General features: G+C 39.2%; 1 protein-coding gene across 3 annotated transcripts in view; it reads left to right on the top strand.

Annotated features, from left to right (window-relative positions):
* The window catches only part of ino80 (INO80 complex ATPase subunit), a 42313-nt gene that overhangs the window by 3482 nt on the left and 18592 nt on the right, over positions 1–20239 (top strand). For 2 of the 3 annotated variants that reach the window (XM_016247384.1, XM_016247382.1), the window contains exons 5-27: positions 161–228; positions 726–872; positions 947–1067; positions 1147–1349; positions 1452–1505; positions 2329–2532; positions 2623–2818; positions 2913–2980; positions 3081–3314; positions 3920–4000; positions 4704–4799; positions 6056–6115; positions 6466–6608; positions 8528–8612; positions 8693–8810; positions 9413–9498; positions 9596–9763; positions 9970–10103; positions 11137–11204; positions 11284–11377; positions 11583–11778; positions 14835–14975; positions 17878–18103. In XM_016247384.1, coding sequence (XP_016102870.1) covers positions 161–228; positions 726–872; positions 947–1067; positions 1147–1349; positions 1452–1505; positions 2329–2532; positions 2623–2818; positions 2913–2980; positions 3081–3314; positions 3920–4000; positions 4704–4799; positions 6056–6115; positions 6466–6608; positions 8528–8612; positions 8693–8810; positions 9413–9498; positions 9596–9763; positions 9970–10103; positions 11137–11204; positions 11284–11377; positions 11583–11778; positions 14835–14975; positions 17878–18103 — 2991 coding nt within the window. The remainder of the gene's footprint in view (positions 1–160; positions 229–725; positions 873–946; positions 1068–1146; positions 1350–1451; positions 1506–2328; positions 2533–2622; positions 2819–2912; positions 2981–3080; positions 3315–3919; positions 4001–4703; positions 4800–6055; positions 6116–6465; positions 6609–8527; positions 8613–8692; positions 8811–9412; positions 9499–9595; positions 9764–9969; positions 10104–11136; positions 11205–11283; positions 11378–11582; positions 11779–14834; positions 14976–17877; positions 18104–20239) is intronic. The other variant, XM_016247383.1, reaches the window with a different exon arrangement.

Raw genomic sequence — 20239 nt, 5'->3', positions numbered from 1 at the left:
GCTGGTCATGTGATTTCAACATGGCGGCCTTCATTAGGCATTCCAATGTGTATATGATTCTAAACATATTTTTCAAAAGTACTCTTCATTTATTTAGGGGTAGATGCTTTTAATGAGTAAAAAAAAAAATTCACCTTAAACCCCAAACTGTCATCCTCAGAACACAAAGCTGACAAGGCCAGTCTGTATAACTTCTCAAAACTGAAGAAAAGCAGGAAATGGCTAAAGGTAATGTATATATACAACACTACAGTAATTCTGGGAAAACCTTTATCTAAATCCAATCCCTGCTTTAAAGAAGCCTGTTTCCACGTTGAGAGTAAAAAATAAAACCGGTAATTGCGATATAACATTTAAAATAGTAAATAAAGGCACATTGCAAAATATAAACTAACAGTTACAAGAAATAATCACAGTTGTGATATGAAAAGTCAAAATTGAGACAAATAAAGTGGCAGTACTAGTGAGAGTAAAGAAGTACACACAATATTGAGATACAAACTCTAAGAGGACATGGGAAAAGAACTGTTGCACTTATGACAAAATGCAAATAAATTGCAGTAATAAGATATGAAATTACAGTTGTTTTTGCTCTGAAGAGGAAACAGGTTTCCATACTACTATTTGAACTGGCAAAAAAAAGTCTTTGGCTTTGACAGTTGTGCCTGTCCTATATGTCTGTGTCTAAGCATTCTGATGTTCGGGAGATTGTTTGTGAATTTCAGGGCATCTTGCTGAGCGATGACACCACAGATTCCGATACGGACTCGGATGATTCTGACTTCACAATGTCACGGGAAGAGCTCCAGGACATGCTGTGCCTGCACAAGTTCACCAAACTCCACCAGAGCAAGTTCCACTCTGACAGAGAAGTACGACACGGGATAGTTGCCTCCGCATAAATAGCTTCATGGAAACAGTTGGTAATGTGTGTTTGTGTTCACAGCTGCAGCACTATCAACACTACAGCACAGGCCTCCTGGCCACTCACGACCCATTCTACGAGCAGCAGCGCCACCTACTGGGCCTCAAGAAAAAGAAAATCAAGGAAGAGAAGAAATGTAAGGGTAAGCCTACAGAACAAAAGAGGATGACAGTAGCTGTTTTCTGCTCATTTAAATACTCATCCTTCTTCTGTTTTCATAGCCAAGTTAAAAAAGATGAAAAAGAAGAAGAAACGAGGAGAGGAGTTCTCCATGGAGGGACGGCCACACGTTACTAAAATTTTTGCCAAGTTTTCTCATGATGCACCTCTTCCCATGATCAAAAAGAAGCACTTAACCATCGAGCAGCTCAATGCTCGTAGACGAAAGGTCTGGCTCACGATTGCCAAAAAAGAAATCCCAAAGGTACAAGCATTTTTCTTTGGAATCCCATTGAGCTTTGTGACATGCACAATAGCTATTTCTTATTTTCCCGCTTTAATCTACGTTTTCATTGTCTCATTTCAGGCGTTTAAACAGAAAGTCTCGGCAAGGAACTTTGTTTTATCCAATGCCAGAAAGGTAAGATATGTTTATTTTTTACATAACCTTCCACTGGGGTTTGAAAGAAGTCTCTCATGCTCACCAAGGCTGCATTTATTTGGAAAAAAAGTAAAATAATGTCAGCAGTCTTCGGTGTCACATGATCCTTCAAAAGTCATTCTTGTATGCTAATTTGGTGCTCTAGAAACATTTCTTATCATCAATGTTGAAAAATGTTGTACTTCATATTTTTGAAGAAATTGAAATATTTGTATGTATTATTTAATGGATATAAACTTATAAGATATATAAAATATATGTAGTATGTAAATATATAAATATAATTGATTTGAAATAGAAATCTTTTGTTACATTATAAACATCTTTACTTACACTTTTGATCAATTTAATGCATCCCTGCTGAATAAAAGAATAAAAATCTTACTGACCTTAAACATTTGAATGTCACAACTAGTGCTGTCAAACGATTAATCGCATCCAAAATAAACGTTTTTGTTTGTATAATATATGTTGTGTGTATTGTGTATATTTATTATGTATATATAAATACACACACATGCATGTATATATTTAAGAAAAATATGTTATGCTTAAATTTTAAATATATTTATATATAATGTAAATTATATGAATATAAATATATACATGTAAATGTAAATATTTTCGAAATATATGCTGTATGTGTGTGTATTTATATATACATAATAAATGTGCACAGTACACATACATTATGTTATTTATCAAAAACTTTTATTTTGGAAGCGATTAATCGTTTGACAGCACTAACATTTGAAGGTCACTGAAAATCTGGTATTAAAAATGCATGTGTACACTTGTCCAGTTGGCCCACCAGTGTATGCGTGAGGTCCGGAGGGCTGCGATCCAAGTGCAGAAGAACTGCAAAGAGACTTTGCCACGAGCACGCCGCCTCACCAAAGAAATGCTGCTGTACTGGAAGAAGTACGAGAAGGTGGAGAAAGAGCACCGCAAACGCGCTGAGAAAGAGGCTCTTGAGCAACGCAAACTGGATGAGGAGATGCGGGAGGTATTAATAAATATGCACTAGAAATTATCTTTCACTGAGAATCACTTCCTAAATCTTTTTCCTGACAGTTCTTCCTGTGTGTCCTATCAGGCTAAGCGTCAGCAGAGGAAGCTTAACTTCCTGATCACCCAGACAGAGCTGTATGCTCACTTCATGGGGGGCAAGCAGAACGCTGGGGGAGATGGCACACAGGAGGAGATCCTACGCAAGCTTGAGGACAACACCTCCCAACGGCAGATTGACATCGGTGGAGGGGTTATGGTCAATGTCGGCCAGGAAGACTATGGTAAGATCTTATTCTTACCCTGATAGACCTGATAGAAAATGCGTATTACAATCATGTGCATTTTTGAGTCAAATGTCATGCTGCCCTTTTGCAGATAGTGAATATTACAAGTCTCAGGCCCTTAAAAATGCAAAAGAGGCATACCAGATTCACCAGGCCAGAGTAAGTGGCCATCTGAATTGTATTTTATACCTTTGATTTGCATTATACATAATAATTTTTTGCTGGAAATTATTACATTGTCCCTCTTTTTTGTGTATAGACTAGGTTGTTTGATGAGGAAGCAAAGGACAGTCGCAGTGCCTCTCTTTATGCGGCTAGCGTGTCTGGCTCTGGTTCTGGCTCTGGCTCTGGCTTCGGCTTCGGCGAGAGCTACAGTTTATCAAACCCATCTATTCAAGCAGGTGAAGACATCCCCCAGCCCACCATCTTCAATGGGAAACTTAAGGGCTACCAGCTCAAAGGCATGAACTGGCTGGCCAATCTTTATGAACAGGTGATTTTTGATGTTCTCTCATGTTTATTTCTATATACATAAGGATTCAAAAGTTTGGGTCGAAACAGTTTTTTTTCAAGGAATTGATACTTTAATTCATCAAAGATGCATTAAATTGATCAAAAGTGACAGTAAACACATTCACAATGTTGGAAACGCTTTTTTTTTTTAACTTTCTAATCATCAGAGAATCCTGAAAAAATATATAGCATAAATGTATCATTTTTCACAAAACTATTATGCAGCATGACCGTTTTCAACATTGATAATATAAAATAAATATTTCTTGACTAAATCAGCATATTAGAATGTTTTCTGAAGGATTGTGTGACATTGCAGACTGGAGTAATGGCTGCTGAAAATTCAGCTTTGCCATCACAGGAATAAAGTATATTAAAATTAGAAAATGTTTAATTTAAATTGTAATTATATTTCACAATATTACTGTTGTTACAGTATTTTTGATCAAATAAATGTAACCTTGGTTAGCATAAGAGAGACAAACTAATTTTACAGACCCCCAAACTTTTGACCAGTAGTGTATATCGCATTCTTCCATCATGTCTGTGATCTTTAGGTGATTTATGTCTGTTTGTCTCTCATAGGGCATTAATGGCATTCTGGCAGATGAGATGGGGCTTGGAAAGACGGTCCAGAGTATCGCTTTACTGGCTCATCTGGCAGAGGTAAGGACTGACGTTCCAAGCTTTCTAAAAATTAAGTAGTTACACACTGAAAATGTTGGCATTCACTCTAGTTTTAATAATACTATTTTAGTATTACTAACACATTTACAGAGTTCCATAAATAACAAATAGTAATACTACTATTACGACTACTTCTACTAATAAAAAATCTCAATTTTATTTTTCTCCGAGCATTTTAAAGCAAATACACGTATATGCTCTCTCCATCCCTATTGTATCATCTTCAAGCCAACAGATTTCACTTGAAAGATACTGTATTTCCCAATCTCCAGGCTCTCAGGTCGAAAATCTGGAAAAGGTTTATTTTTTGGGAATGAGACACCAGCATTTTAAAAGAAAACAATTGCCTGCTTTCCAGTGCTATCATATTCTTTTCTCCCAAACAAACCCCTGACACGACAAATCAGTTTTTTGGCATCACTTCGAACCCTCCAGCTGTCTCCGCTGCTCTCCGTGACTTCCAGGGCTTGCGAAAAGAGGACACAGAGTTTTGGTATTTGATATGAAAGTGTAGCGCTGTGGGCCCATAGGAAGCCATGGTAGCATGTTACCTCGTTCTTCAGTTGTTTCCTGTTTTGACCCCTCTCTCCTCTCTCTTTCTTTCCCACCATCTCCGTCCCCTTCCCCCTCCGTTGTCTGCACCTGTTTGGCTTATTTTGTGTTCGTGTGCTCTATCTGACAGAGGGAAAACATCTGGGGACCCTTCTTGATCATCTCCCCAGCCTCAACACTCAACAACTGGCATCAGGAGTTCTCGCGCTTTGTCCCCAAATTCAAGGTGAGTGTGGCAGCTGTGCAGGGAAACACCTGCAGCCGTGGAATCCTTTTTACTGCTCTCTCTCTCGCTCTCTTTCAGTGTCCCTCACTGTCTCAAACTTTTTATAAACCCATTGAACTGTCTATTTTCAGAACAATGGAAAATGTGTTTTTTCTTAGCCTTTGCATGTTTTTGCTGTAAGGAAACGCATGACAGATTACTGCACTTCTGGTCTGATTTTTGTAATCTTTAGGGGGCAGTGTTGTATCATTTATAGCGTGTTCCACTAATATCAGCATCCTAAATATTAATTTCCTGCCAGTCAGACTAAATCTCACAAATCATCTGTATCTGAAATCCCAGCCAGAAAAACTAGGAATATCGGAGGGCTGAGCCATAATTATTTATTTTTGTTGGCCTGGTAAGGCCAGTAGTTAGGATTAATACTTGCCCTGCCAATGTTTTTACTGGCCCTGCCACAATTTATTTTTAGCAACATATTTTTGTGTGTCAGAAGGAAATATGTTTTTCATGAAACACTAGTTTTCGTTATATTAAAAATAAGATACAAAAAGTAATTTTTCATGTTTTTCATTTGTGTAATAGCTGGAATTTAAAGGTGCTGTATGTAGGATTGACACCGAGTAGTTGAACTAGGTATTGCAGTCCAAATTCAAAATATTGGAGAGGGTTTTTTTCACCCGGCCCTTCCTCCTCAGACTTGACGCACACGCAGGTTGCCAGATTGAGGACACCAACAGGAACGAGCGCACTTGACGATGAATGAAATTAAATACGCTGTGTTTTCCGCGAACTGGCAACCCGGGGTGCCGAAATAAATTGGATAAACTGGCAGTGGGCGGGTTTCACAAACCAAAACAGAGACCGTCATTCTGGCCCGGAACGCACATTTTCAAAGGAGAATAACTGACTGTAGCATTGTTTTTCAGATAAACATGTTTCTTAAATATCTGCAAACATATTATGGTATTTTTATGCCTTAGTAGAATCAAAAACTTACATACAGCGCCTTTAAAGAGATATAATGTAACTTGATGAAAGCTATAAATTCAAACACATCCTTTCACGTGCTCATTCTTGCCTGGGTTAATCAGTCTGTCCTTGTTGTAGAGCCCTAAATAATGTAATACACCTTGTAATTAAGATTATGAAAAGTATATACATATATTTTTAAGTTTTTTTTATTTTTTTATTTCATCAGGCTAAGACAAATAATATGTCTTATAATTGCAATTTTGTCTCATTCTGTTTTGCAGGTGTTACCATACTGGGGGAATCCTCACGATCGTAAAGTTATTAGAAAATTTTGGAGCCAGGTAAACATTTCATAAGAATATTGCTCTATACTGGGGGAATCCTCACGATCATAAAGTTAATAGAAAATTTTGGAGCCAGGTAAACATTTTATAAGAATATTGCTCTAAAACAGGTCTTCAAGCCTGCTCCTGGGGGACCCACTGTCCTGCAGAGTTCAGTTCCAATCCTATTCAAACACACCTGAACCAGCTAATCAAGGTCTTCAGGACCTTCACATGAAAAGTCACAGGCCAGGACTTTGCAGGACAGTGGGTCCCCAGGAGCAGGGTTGAAGACCTATGCTCTAAAATATCAGATAAATTGAAATCTACTACTTGAACCATATTTTATCCTTTTTTGGCTTCTGTAGAAAACCCTGTATACCCAGAATGCACCGTTTCATGTGGTCATCACCAGTTATCAACTGGTGGTGCAGGATGTAAAGTATTTCCAGAGGGTGAAATGGCAGTATATGGTTCTGGACGAGGCCCAGGCACTGAAAAGCAGCACCAGGTAATTAGCTCTCGATTAGTACTTTTAAAGGGGTCAATATGATGCGATTTCAATTTTTCCTTTCTCTTTGGAGTGTTACAAGCTCTTGGTGCATAAAGAAGATCTGTAAAGTTGCAAACACTAAAGTCTCAAAACTAAAGAGATATTCTTTATAAAAGTTCAGAGTTAACCACACCTACCTAAAACGGCTCGTTCTAACACGCCCCCACATATCTACGTCACGATCTGGGAAGATTTGCATAACGCCGCCCAAATGTTCACGCAAACACGCTGAAGACGCTGTGTGCTTCGTTGTGAAAGTGAAACTACTTTGTTTGGTCTTCCAAAAGAGGACGATATCTGCTTCGTCATGCCTGGAGCTGATCTGTGCTGGTCGCTGAGGGAATACATAAACTTTCACCGTGGACAAAGCGGAGTCCAGCCCGCCTCAGCTCACTCTATCCCGGCCTCAGCGCACGCTAAGCCGGGGCTTCCCCTCACGCTAGGCCGCTGTGTTTTTCGTTGCCACTGATGATTCAAACGCGAGTTTTGGGCAGTAGAGTAGCACTTGTTGTTTGTCATTTCTCCGATCACAAATGCAGACAGAGTTTTATGTTTTATGCGGCGCAATGCAACGCGTAAAAAGACAGTATAAGTCATTATAATCAGTAATTATGTCCCCACTGGATGCAACAAATGCCTCGTTTGTAATTGGTTTGTAATGTTTATGTCTCGTCGCTCTGGTTGGACATGGCATCAACAGTATGTGAGGGGCGTAACATTTCCGTCTCACGCTTGAGGTATTCGGCCAATCACAACGCACTGGATAGCTGGCCAATCACAGCACACCTCGCTTTTCAGACGGATGAGCTTTGTAAAAATCGACGCATTTCAAAAAGGCGGGGCATAGAGGAGAAACAATAATGTACAGTATGTGGAAAATAATGTGTGTTTTTTTTTTGTTTAAACTGCATAAACACATTTCATTACACCAAATACACAAAATAATGTTCTTTTTAGCAGCATCATATGACCCCTTTAAAATTTAAAATAGCAGTTTTTAAAATGTTTACTTTACACACATACACTATATGTATACATGTAGCACTATATGTAAATAATTTTTGGAATAACAAAATGATTGAATGCAAAGCATATGGGATTATTACATACAAACAAATCTCGAAGAAAAATACACAAAATGAAATAAGCATAACATAAAAGAAAAACTGAAAACAAAAAATACATATAATTTGAATACAGTTCCATATACAAATAGAATTTCACCCCTTAAAGCTTAAAACTTTGTTTTACATAGTATTTACTTAAAATGTTTGGGAACTGGCACTGCCACACTGCTGATAATCTTAAAATGGCCAAGTATAGGCAGTTAATCACTGTATTTTCTTGCAATTATAGCTCCAAAGTTTGGTTGTCTCACTGATATGCATCCTTAGCTGAACCTTTCAACAAGGGAAAAAGATCTTATAAAAAGCTCCAGATGCTCCAGGGAGTCTCCAGTACTGGTGCATCTCAGATTTTCTATGTCCCCGTCGTTATAGTCAGTTCAGTGACACTATGTCTGAACTGGAACCCTTCAGAGAATGAGGGCCTCTCGAGCTCTGAGTGTGAGTTTGTGCCTCTCTGGAGATGACAGCACATGTGCCAGCAGCTTCTGTTGTGGTGGAACATGATTTATTGCCCAATCAGAGTCTCGACAGGCAGTCAGAGTGGCTTTCGTGAGCTTTTAAGTATCTAAAGTCCCCATAATCAATGAAAGACTTAACCAAGTCTGAGAAGTGAGCTCTGAAGAGAATACCTGTAGGATACAGAGTTCAGCATTGAGTGTTGATGTCATGTCGAGAGTTGTATCCTCCGTTAACCTCAGCTTGCTGCTTGCTTGGGAGGTCTTAGTAGCTGTGTCTGGGTATTCTTGGCAGTGTCCGATGGAAGATTCTCCTTCAGTTCCAGTGCAGGAACCGCCTTCTGCTAACAGGGACGCCAATCCAGAACACAATGGCAGAAGTAAGTGTAATCATGTGAGACCTTGTTTGAGAGTCCACGTGTGCGAGTGAAAAAGCTGACGTTGTTGTTCTTCCTCTCAGTTATGGGCCCTGCTTCATTTCATCATGCCGACTTTATTTGACTCTCACGAGGAGTTCAACGAGTGGTTCTCCAAGGACATCGAGAGTCATGCTGAAAACAAATCTGCTATTGATGAAAGTCAGTCAACTCTTGTGTTTATTTCCTTTAAATTGTTTACTGCTCATTTGATCTCCAAGTAGGTTACAATATGTGTTAGGGTGGAACGATGTAGTCAAATAAATTATTTTAAAAAAAGTTTGTCAAGACAAATATGGATGTTGATGTGAGAAAGACAGGATAGAAAGTCTGAAGTAGATTAAAAAGCTTAAAGTTTGAAGGTTGTCAGTTTGAAGTAGTTTTAAAAGTCATCCTCATCTATTCTTCATCTAGTCTATCAGATAGATAGTTCTATCATTTTGCTTGCATATTGTTAGGCATTGCTTGTATGTTTTAGCATTTAGCTAGCCTGTCCTAAGCTAGTTGTTAGGTTTTGCTACTGAGGAGTTTGTATCAGAAATTGTAATCTCATAATAATAATAATAATAATACAATTAAATCTAAGAACAGTTTGTTGGTTTTCTCAAGCCAACATAATTAATTTATTATATATGATGTGGGTTTTCAGCCGCAATATAATTTAATAACATGTAATATTAAAACAGCAGCACTCACGCTGAGCAAGCAAAGCCTTCATGTTTTGCTCATGTTCTTCTGTCGCTTGACGTGATTTACCCTTTCAGACCAACTTTCCAGATTGCACATGATCCTAAAACCCTTTATGCTGCGCAGAATAAAGAAGGATGTGGAGAACGAGCTCTCTGACAAGGTGATGTCTTATAGCCTCTCTCAAAATTATGCTTTCATACCTAAAATGTCTATGTATGTAATATTTATGTTGCTTATTTTCCAAACCTGCTTCTCAGATTGAAATCCTGACATACTGCCAGCTGACCAGCAGACAGCGGCTGCTCTACCAGGCTCTAAAGAACAAGATCTCCATCGAGGACCTGCTGCAGTCATCAATGGGCACGGCCCAGCAGGCCCACAGCACCACTAGCAGCCTCATGAACCTTGTCATGCAGTTCAGGAAGGTGAGGCCGGGTTTGTCAGTTTTAAAGGGATAGTCCACCCAAAAATTTAAATTTGGTTTGAAACCACAATAGGGTGAGTAAAAAAAAACTGAATTTTCATTTTTGGGTGGACTATCCCTTTAAAGCCTGTGTGACCTTTTAAACCCTTACTGTGCATATAATGAAGAGCTGCTGTTTTTAAAACATGTTTTTCTCAACTTTAAAAGGTTTGTAACCACCCAGACCTATTTGAGCGTCAGGAGATACGTTCGCCTTTCCACATGTCCCTGAAGCCCTTCATCATGTCCAAATTTCTGTTCCGGCACGCCATCCTCCACACGTCTGACCACGGAAAGACCAAGTGAGTTGATCTCCATGTAGCTCCCAGGTTTACTGTACCTTCCTTAAGGCCTGTTCACACCAAGGATGATAACTATAAAGTGAACCGCTCTAATCCTGTAAGAATAGGGAAGTTCACACCACAGATATACACAGAGGAACAATATTGTTGGAATAACTCGTTGGAATAAAGAGCAATATATATATTTTTCCAGCTAATGAACGATAAAAAACATTGTCAGCTTAACAGAACGTTTAAAGCAGCATCCAGCAGACAACATACAATTGTGCTACATACAATTGGTAAATTCGATCAAAAAAGGCTGAGAAATTTTATAATGGGCCGTGGTTGGATCTTCCTACAGGACAATGATCCAAAAAAACATCAAAATCAAATAAAAAATGGGTCACTGAGCACAAAATGAAGCTTCTGCCCTGGCCAACCCAGTTCCCTTACCTGAACCCAATAGAAAATGAATGGGGTGAACTGAAGAGGAGAAGCACCAACATGGACCTGGAAATCTGAAGGGTCTGGAGAGATTCTGTATGAAGGAATGGTCTCTGATCTCTTGTCAGGTGTTTTCCAATCTCATTAGGCATTAAAGTTGAAGACTCAGAGCTGATATCTTGGTGAAAGGAGGTTGCAAAAAGTATTGAATAAAAAGGTATAATTAATCGTGGCCAACGTGTATTAGATAAAAACATTTATTTCATAATGAGATTTTCCCCTCCATTTTAAATTGTAATTTCCCAATGAAAGCTTACATTTTTGTATATTTTTAAAATAAAAGATGAAAAGGATTACCAAAGCAGATTTATTTTCACAGTCGTCTTTGATCATCTTTACCATGGGTATGAATGATTTTGAGCACAACTGTAACTGCAGCATGCAACTGTAATTTATAGTTTTTGTCACAGTTCTTTGTAGTTATCATGCTTTGTGAACAAACCTTTAGGGTGATTCTTAACCAATAGCGTGGCGTGGTTGTTTCCATCAAAATGTTATACAACATTTTTTTTTAAATCATTGTTTTATTTATTCTCTCACTCCTCAGGCTGAAGCAGACTTTGCTCTCTCCGTTCTCTGCTCAACACATTCACCAGTCCTTGTTTCACCGAAAAAGTAAGTCTCTATTATTCAACAATTATATTCTGATTTTGTAAACGTATCTAATTTCTGATCATATGTTCAACTGATACAGCTGACGATGAAGGCAGCAGCTATTCTTTCCTGCGTTTCATCGATGTGTCTCCTGCTGAGATGTCCAACATCATGCTTCAGGGGACTCTAGTGAGGTAAGTTATGCCACACTCCCGTCAGTCAAAGAACAGGACAGTTCACTTAATATATCAATAAGAATCTAATTATTGCCACACTTGAGATGCATAACTGAGTGCATTAAGGTGAGATTTGGGTGTATTTCAGCATATTCATTGTTTCCTATGGCAAACAAAAGCAACTTAAGAGCTGTTTAGATAATAAAATCTCCTATTTTCTCAGGTGGTTAGCCCTATATCTGTCCTTCAAATCGGCCTACCGGCTCCACCACAGCCGCCTGTGGGATGAAGGGGTGCAGGAGAACGAGGCTAAAGGGAGAGCCCGGTTAGGCAAGCTGTGTCTTTCACACAGAGATCTCATCCTGTGGCTTAACCGGCCAACATCTTACCCAAATGTCCACAGGAGTCCTATTCTACAGGTGAGCTCTGTCATCCTTTTTCTTGCTTTGTCAACTGACTATATATTTACTAGATGCCTTAATCACCATATGTTAATGGTTCTCAAACCTTTTGAAGGCCCCACTTTGTCCAAGACTATTCAACAACCCTTTGATTACATTTTATATATTCATTAATATAAATAAATAAGTAATTTTCACATTTATTGGGCCCCTTCTGGAAGTTTGCTGAGGCCCCTCCTGATAGAGAACGTCTGCCATATGCTGTCCTTTGTAAGTGTTCTTTTGTCAGAACCGTGACAGATTACAAAAGTTGTAAAATGATGTCAGATAAGTCATGACAGCAGATGCAACAGCTTCATTGCTCTGATTTACTGTAGTTCTGCAGAACCAGGAGCCATTTACACAGTTATTGCGTTGAAAGATGTGAGAAGCAGGGAATGGAATGGGAAAAAAAAGTTCTTTTAACACAAGCACCACGTTTTTGGAATGCCGTGATCCACGAGATATTGTGAGATGGAAGACGCGAGTGTAACATGTATGCATAGAAAAACATACGAAAAGCAGTACAGTGGAATACAAAAAACACCTTCTGTGTGTACGTCCCCTAGACTTCTCATTATTGGCATACGATCTCGTCAAAAGGTACATCCAAAAATAATAAGTACTGGTTATTTCTCAGGCATAACTCAAAAGACACGGTGGAACAGACTTGCTTCTAGATGTCTAGTTAGCATGCTCGAACAAAACTGACTATCTTCCAAAGATTTGATTGCACAAAATCATATTTCTTGCATCCACCGTTTTGGAGTTTATGTATGAGTGCACAGGTCTACTCTTGCTTTGGGTTACCCCACCGAACCAGATTAAATGACCCTCATCTTTCATTAGCGGCAAAGGCTCGTATGTCGTTGTGGAAACCTATTTCTACTCACCCATGAGACTCTCCAGTGTTGCTGTATATCAAATGCTGATGGGAATATCAAAGGTCCAAACTAATTAGCGGGGAATGGAAAGACCATAGAGGAAGTGATGCTGGATGTCCCAGTCCAGAAGCTACAGTGTCGTCCCCTGCAGGCCAAACAGCGGCAGGGGTTAACCTGCAGTTTGGCACGCGGGCGTGCGTTCAGGCTACGGTCAGGGGAAGCTGTGTTCAGAAGGTGCTGACTGAGGTGTAATATTATCCACTTCCCACTACAGCTTTTATACCACACAAGCGTCTCCTAGCTCCACTGGGCCATGGATGGGGAACACGACACCACAACAGTCAGCTCCCCGTGTGGACTGGCCCATATCGAGCACTCAGAGACCTGCCGTTAGACTTGTAAAGAACCATAAACTATACTAACTAGTGACAAAAGTGAAAGCACCTGCCTTTTTCTACTATTTCAGATCTCCCCCAGACACAATTTGGAGCAGTTCAGTTTTCTCCAAACACTAAATTTAAGCTGGCAGTGTGTGATTTGTGAATAATCACGTATTGCTCAAGTCCAGAGCTGAATGTAAAGCGAGGGATCCTCCTCTCTGTGCAGATGGAGCTGATCTGTGTGTTGTTGTATGGTAATTAGCGTTTCATGTATTTGTATCAGTCAGTGAGCAGCTGCAGGCAGCAGTGCTGTGAGAATCTCAGGGCTCTGGATGCTGGAGCGTATTGATGCCTCATCTGTGTTTGTACGGTCACTCTCACTGACGTCCTGGCAAGAGTTTCAAGCCTGTGCTTTATGAAACGAGACACAAGCACTCCTGCTGACACTGCCCTACAGCACCTTTCTTTCTTTCTTTCTTTCTTTCTTTCTTTCTTTGTTATTAATTTAAGTCTGCTTTTTTATTTATAATTTTTAATTTTCTTGTTTTTTTGCATTTTTTTTTACTCGTAGTTACTTTTTGATTTTTATTTTTCCCCCTATTTTTCTTGACTTTATTTGTCTTGACTTTATTTTTGTTCCTCTGTTAATTTTTCTTTCTTGCACTCTTCCTTTCTTTCATTTCTGCTCCCTGTTCCCATTCCTTCATTCTTTTAGTTATTGCTGTAATTTTGCTTGCTTTTGCTTTTTTAAATTTCCTTTCTTTCTCACTTTCTCTCTTGCTTTTTCTTTCTTTCTTTGTCTGTTTTTCTTTTCAGTTTTTCTAGCTTGTTTATTATTCTTTCTTTTTTAATTTTTATTTATTTATTAATTTTCTTGGCTTTTTTGTTCTTTCATTTTATTGTTGTTTATTTGTTCTTTCATTCTCCCTCTTTTTGTTCTTTCATTTTTGCTTTCCTGCCATTTATTATCTTGCCTTTTTGCATTTTTTTCCACTCATGCTTGCTTTTTTGCTTGTTGTTTTTATTTTTACCCCCTATTGTTCCATCTTGACTTTATTTGTGTTCCTCTGTTCTTTTATTCTTTCTTGCACTCTTCCATTCTTTTATTTCTGCTCTCTGTTTCCACTCCTTTGTTCTTTTAGTTATTGCTGTTGTTTTGCTTGCATTTGCTTTTTTAAAATTTCTTTTCTCTCTCACTTTCTTGGTTTTTCTTTCTTTTTTCTTTCATTTTCACTCTCATTCTTTTCTCACTTTCTCTCTTTTCTTTCTTTCGCTCTCATCACATGTCTTTCACACCTCATCCATCATTAGCTCACAACCTCCTCTAAATGAAGTTGACATGTCTGTTTATTCTTGTCACTTTTGTGGATGCAGACAGGAAACAGGCAGTTATATAGGCTGGTCTTTATGATTCATGTGGGTCATTAGAGCTGTAGTTTTGATGGTGACCCCGTCTGGACGTCTGTTACCACTGTGGTCTCATTTAGGGTATCACTTCTGCTCAGTGTGACCTCTTGACTTGTGACAAATGGAGCTGATGAGATGGGAGTTGGGTTTACATTAGATTAGGAGTAACTCGTTGTAGAGGATAGTGAGATCACTAGGAGGTGCTGCAGGCCCATGTACTCCTTTGTGACAAATTCACACGTCCTGTAGAAAAATGGGCAACCTCACACACACACACTCAGTCATACGTGTTGACGTTTTGACAGTATGTGATTTAGTAGGGTGTAATATGCTATACTGACTTTTTTTTCTTTCTTTCCTGCAGGATTTGGTGTTCACGTCCACAGGGTTTTCGCTGATCTGTCACACTGACGTGGTCATCCACAGCAGACGCTCATCCACTCAAACCTTCAGACCGTGCCAGCCTACCCAACCACCCAAGTTTTTACTCGCCGTCACACCCAGGGTGAGAAACACACAACCTTTCCCTCCAAAAACATCTAAGTGGACCATATTGATTGGCAGAACTTTCACTCAGTTTAGCGGTTTGAAATAAATCCAGATTTCTATATGCAGTAACTCTGTTTTCAGTATCCAGTAACAGTTTGGCAAAAGTCTGCTGAGGGTGGTCAGATGCTGACAGGGATCTCCCACTGTCTCAGAAACAAACTTGCTATCCAAAATGAAAGACTTCTCTGTGTGGCCCTCAGTACAAGCCTGGTTTATTTATCCTCTTTGACCTCCTGACAGATCTTCTGCTCAGCTGATCATGACCCCGGTGGAGAGTAACCAAACAACACAAGCCCACCAGTGAGAAATCAGAGGTCTTGGTTAAGGGCTGCTTCTCTGGCTGTGAATACACAGCCCATCAAAAACCACACCGCCATTTGGGATACTTGCAGACTTGGGGATATTATCGAGATATTGTGAAATCACATGTTTGGTACTAAAGGAGACATGGTAGTTGAGACTGACAACATTATTTGCTTCAAGATCAACATTCCTATCAAACAATTCTAGCCAAACAATCTGAGTGGTTTTCAGATCTTTTTAGATTGAAAAAACTAATTCTCAAAACAATGACATATACATTATCCTTAGTCTTACTACTTCTGCTTCTTCTTCTTCTTCTTCTTTTTATTATAAAAGCCTAATTATTTTTATTAATTAGTCTATTGATTCAATTTTAATTCTCATTTCAAATTTTTTTATAATTATAATTTTATTTCTACAATAATATTATAATTTGTGTTTACATATTTTTATTAGATTTTATAGTTATGTAATTAATAATATAATAATAGTTATTTATATAAATAGTAATGTCAGTATTCTTATGTGTACTTATTTGTCTTATAATTTCATGTAATATTTAATTATATTTTATAGTATTTTATTTTATAAAACTAATAACGTTATAATTCTTCTATATTCTTATTCTGCTTATTTAATTATAATTTATAGTTTTCTTCATTGTTTTCCAAGTTTGAACCTCTGCTCTTTTTCTAACCCTAACAATGACCCACCTTTTAAACCTGAGAAAATTTGATCTTTTATCAAATGACAGTTTGATCAGAATCTTTTTCAAGCCCTTAAAGGGTTAGTTCACCCAAAAATGAAAAATAGACTATAAATTACACACCCTCAAGGCATCCTAGGTGTATAAGTCTTTTCTCTTTCAGACGAATCCAGTTGGAGTTATATTAAAAATGGTCTGTGATCTTTCAAGCTGTTTAATGGCACTCAGTGGGTGTTGCAGTGCTTCAGTCCAAAAGAAGTTAAATAAAAAGCGCCCATCCATTAAAACAAGTGTCTCACATGGCTCCGGGCGGTGAACAAAGGCCTCCTGTAGTGAATCGATGCGTTTTTGTAAGAAAAATATCCATATTCAAAACGTAATAATCACTTTAATGTAGCTTGCAGCAACAGTTTTACACGGAAGCAGCTCCGGGGGGATGACGTAGGAGTTCAGCTTTGCTCATGTGCCGGTGAGACTTGTGAAAACCAACGTTTGTTAACAGGAGCAAAGGAAGCAAAGTTTCCTTACTTTAGCAAATGAAAACCAGTCTCCTCTTGGCTTATATCGAAATCCTCTGACATTCTTCTTTACAAATCCTCGTTTTGTACTTCTAATAAGTGACCGTTGTTTTGTTTTGATCTCTCCCCTGCGCTTCCGTGTTCGTCACTTCTGATCGGCGCATGCGCAGCGCTGAACTCCTACTTCATCCGCCTGGAGCAGCTTCCGTGTATAACAGTGAGCGCAAGCTAAATTAAATTGATTATGTTTTAAATATGGTTATTTTTCTTACAAAAACACATTGATTTACTACAGAAGGCCTTTATCCATTTATCCAGGATGAGTAATTTATGGCCTAATTTTCATTTTTGGGTGAACTAACCCTTTAAGCCTAACCGTAACACTAAACCTAATCTTAAAATCGGATTGGTAGATAGGAAGGTTGTTTCAGATCCAACAAAAGACAGTGAGCCAGGAAAACTTCTTACTTAAGCTAGTCAAGATATTAATCTTTTATACGTGACCAGTGGGGTTGTACTGAATCAACGCAACGTTAATGGTTCAGTCATGTATGAGAAACTGTTCTTTTTCCTCCAACATCTGCTGTTAACTTGGCTAATGTGAGGCTATCTCTGTGTTATCCCAGCCCAGAGAGTCGGGATTGTGTCTGGCCTCATGGGAGTGATGTGAGAATTGGCACCGCGTTGGCACCGGCCCCTAGGCACCAGGGGCATATGGGCACTGTGGGAAAGTGATAAGATAGATTAGATGCCTTTTTTCTCTTTATTCATGAGGGACTCTTGACCCTGTTGGCTTTTTATGGCCACATCTGCGTGTTCGTGCTCCTATTGGTCAGCTGTAAAAACCGAAAGCCTAGCCAAAGCTGAGCTGTTTTTCATCAGAGATAAGAATGAAAGGAAGATAATATCATCCGCTTGTCAGCACGCCATAAAATTCTCCATAAAGCTGAAAGAGGGATAAAGCAAGAGGGAGAGAAAAGAAACAACCAGTGGAAGGGGTTGTGAGCGGTGTGAATCACTACAGGAAATGGTCATCTGTTACTCAAAGGCCTGTTAGCGCTGTTAGTATGGTTGACCTCTGCCACGCTTTCCTGCCAGAGCGGCGGGGTTCGGACAAAATGTCAGAAAGACAGGGTTGTGCGTGCCTCTGTGTGTGTGCAAGTTCGACAACTGGAAATGATTGTTCTCCCCCCCTCAAGCTCCAATTTGTTTGGTGTTCCTTAGTGATAAAAAGACTAAGGGAAATAGATGCCAATTATCTGGAGGAAAGACACTTTGATAGTGTAAACAGCCTCGGAGGTGTTGACTAAGGGATTTTCTTCTTTCCCTAGGTGACTTCAGTTCCCATGGAACGCTACTGTGCGGATCGCAGCGCCGAGTATGAATGGAGGTTAATACGAGATGGAGGGAGTCTCATTGCCAAGCAGTGCTTCCTGTATGGATCCCCCGAGCTGGCTTGCGCCTGGGCTCAACGCTCTCGGGCCTTCCTCCCTCAGAGCCCAGGGGGCGTCATGGCCTTGCAGCAAAGACACGGCTGGTCATTCATAAGGATCCCAGGTAGGTGAAATCCTGGGTGGGAGTTAGCGTGCGTGCATGCGTGTTTGTTTATGTTTGCACGTGTGTAAAAGCGGTTGAGAGGTACTTCATTTTTCCAAGACGTTTGTATCCGGCTATTGTCCTTGCAAAGTCATTTTTATTTAAGACAAAAAACTTTCTCACGTTCATTGGTTTGTTCATAAAGGTTTCGAATGTCTCGAGAGGAAGTCTAAATTTTATTGAAATTTATAATGCCCTCAGAAGCGACAACTCCCTCCTTTAGACCAAACACAAACCAGAGAACTGTGTCTCAGCTCCTTATGGCAAGCCTTCAGGCCCTGAGGGACCCCATGGTACCGCTGTGCTCTGGGGCCAAAGTGCATTTCAATCAAAGAAAACTGGCTAAAAACGAGATGGAGACCCATGGGAGAGTGCTGGAGGTCATGGAAGAGGCCACGTCTGAGGGCCGGTGCACCTCAGTCACGGTCACTGATTTGCCACCAATGCACAGCCATTCGTTACATGTATAGCATGGCAATGCGATAGGAGTAGTGCCAGGCGATACTTAAGACTTCATTTGCAGATAAGACTGATTTTTGCATCAGCCTGTTGTGTGATTTGCGCGCAGGCGTGTGTTTGTGTGCGCGTTCCAGTGTAATTGCAGACTAGGGAAGAGAAAGAGGTCTGGGAGCGCTTGTGAAGTTGGGAAGGGGGACAAAGCAAGGAAGTTGGACTATTGGACATTGTTTCTGCACAGCGTTAGGTAAGCGCTTTGAATGTGTATATCACTGTGAATGTTCATTCACAGGCTTAAGGTGTTTCAGAGCGCACTTTTCCCATTTTCTCAGAGTCATACTGTACCCAGGGAAGGAAATGACACAAGACTGGGTAAGAGTCATTGAAGTATGCTGGCGGGCTCATTTCAATCATATCAATCATAAATAATTGAAAATAAGCTTAAAGTACATGAATAAACATCAGATTAAAATAAATAAGAAAAAAATGAGTGAATAAATAAATACAGTACTATAACAGTATAGTATTATAATGAGTAGAAAGAAACATAATAGACACATACTTTAGGCATATTAGTTTTCCGAAGTGTACGTTGGGTGTTTACAAGAAACTATATAAATGCCTTTTAAATTTTAGGATTTGAGTCCCTCGCATGAAGATGATGATATTCGGGTGTCTGTAATGTCTTAAAGATTGAAAACACTTGATTGCATGAATTATATTATTACAGATATTTTTGAGATGTACAATAAAACCAAATAAAAGTCAGGATGATCACATATCATTTCATATATTTAATTAAGAATAGGAATAGAAGAGAGCATTTATCGGCCGATACCGATATGGTGGCCGATATATCGTGCATCCCTAATTTTTATTTATATATTAGTTATAGAGTTATGGATACATTTATATCTGAGACAACCATCAAACAAATGTGAACATGTTCATCTCTGCCCTCTTCATAGTGCAAAAGCATTTACTGTGTTTACTGTATCACACACACATTTAGCAAGATTTAACTTGATGCTTATTTTTTTAGGCTGTCAACATTGGTGTGGCCGCCCATCAAGTGGTTTTCACACATGAAAGTGTTAGTGTACTAACTGCTGTACCTTTCGTGTCACACTAATTGGGGGGCAGGCCACAGGAGGACAGGCTTTCTCTTACAATAGCTCTGCACATTGTTGTAATGCGACTGCTGCTTTGAGCTGTTGTTTTGAGGGAGAGAGAGTGAGAATGCTGCAGAGCTCAGCTCACAGACAGCCTGTGGGAAACTCTGCTTTCCCTTCCTGTTCTTTCAAAGAATCTCTGCACTCCAGCAAAATGGCCGGAAATATTCCTGGCCTTTTTGATTTGGGGCCCAAACAACAGTGACTGCATAACTGTTTGTGATCTGCTCCCTCGCCCCGCCTTTCTGACTGTGAAAAACAGCCAGACTTCACCAAAGTGTTTGGAAAGATTATCCACATGGTTTGTATATTAAGAAGTAATATATATGTATATTATTTAAAGTATAATCATGCTAATATATCAAACATGGAATAGAATAGTGTTACATTTTAATCGAATTATTTATTATTCTTTTAAAATTACTATACTTTAACGTTTTTTTTCTTTTTGTCTGAAGCTACATTTATT

Source organism: Sinocyclocheilus grahami, unplaced genomic scaffold (assembly GCF_001515645.1).
Source record: "Sinocyclocheilus grahami isolate Dianchi unplaced genomic scaffold, SAMN03320097.WGS_v1.1 scaffold833.1, whole genome shotgun sequence".
Lineage (NCBI taxonomy): Eukaryota > Metazoa > Chordata > Actinopteri > Cypriniformes > Cyprinidae > Sinocyclocheilus > Sinocyclocheilus grahami.
This window is presented reverse-complemented; position numbering and strand designations above follow the sequence as displayed.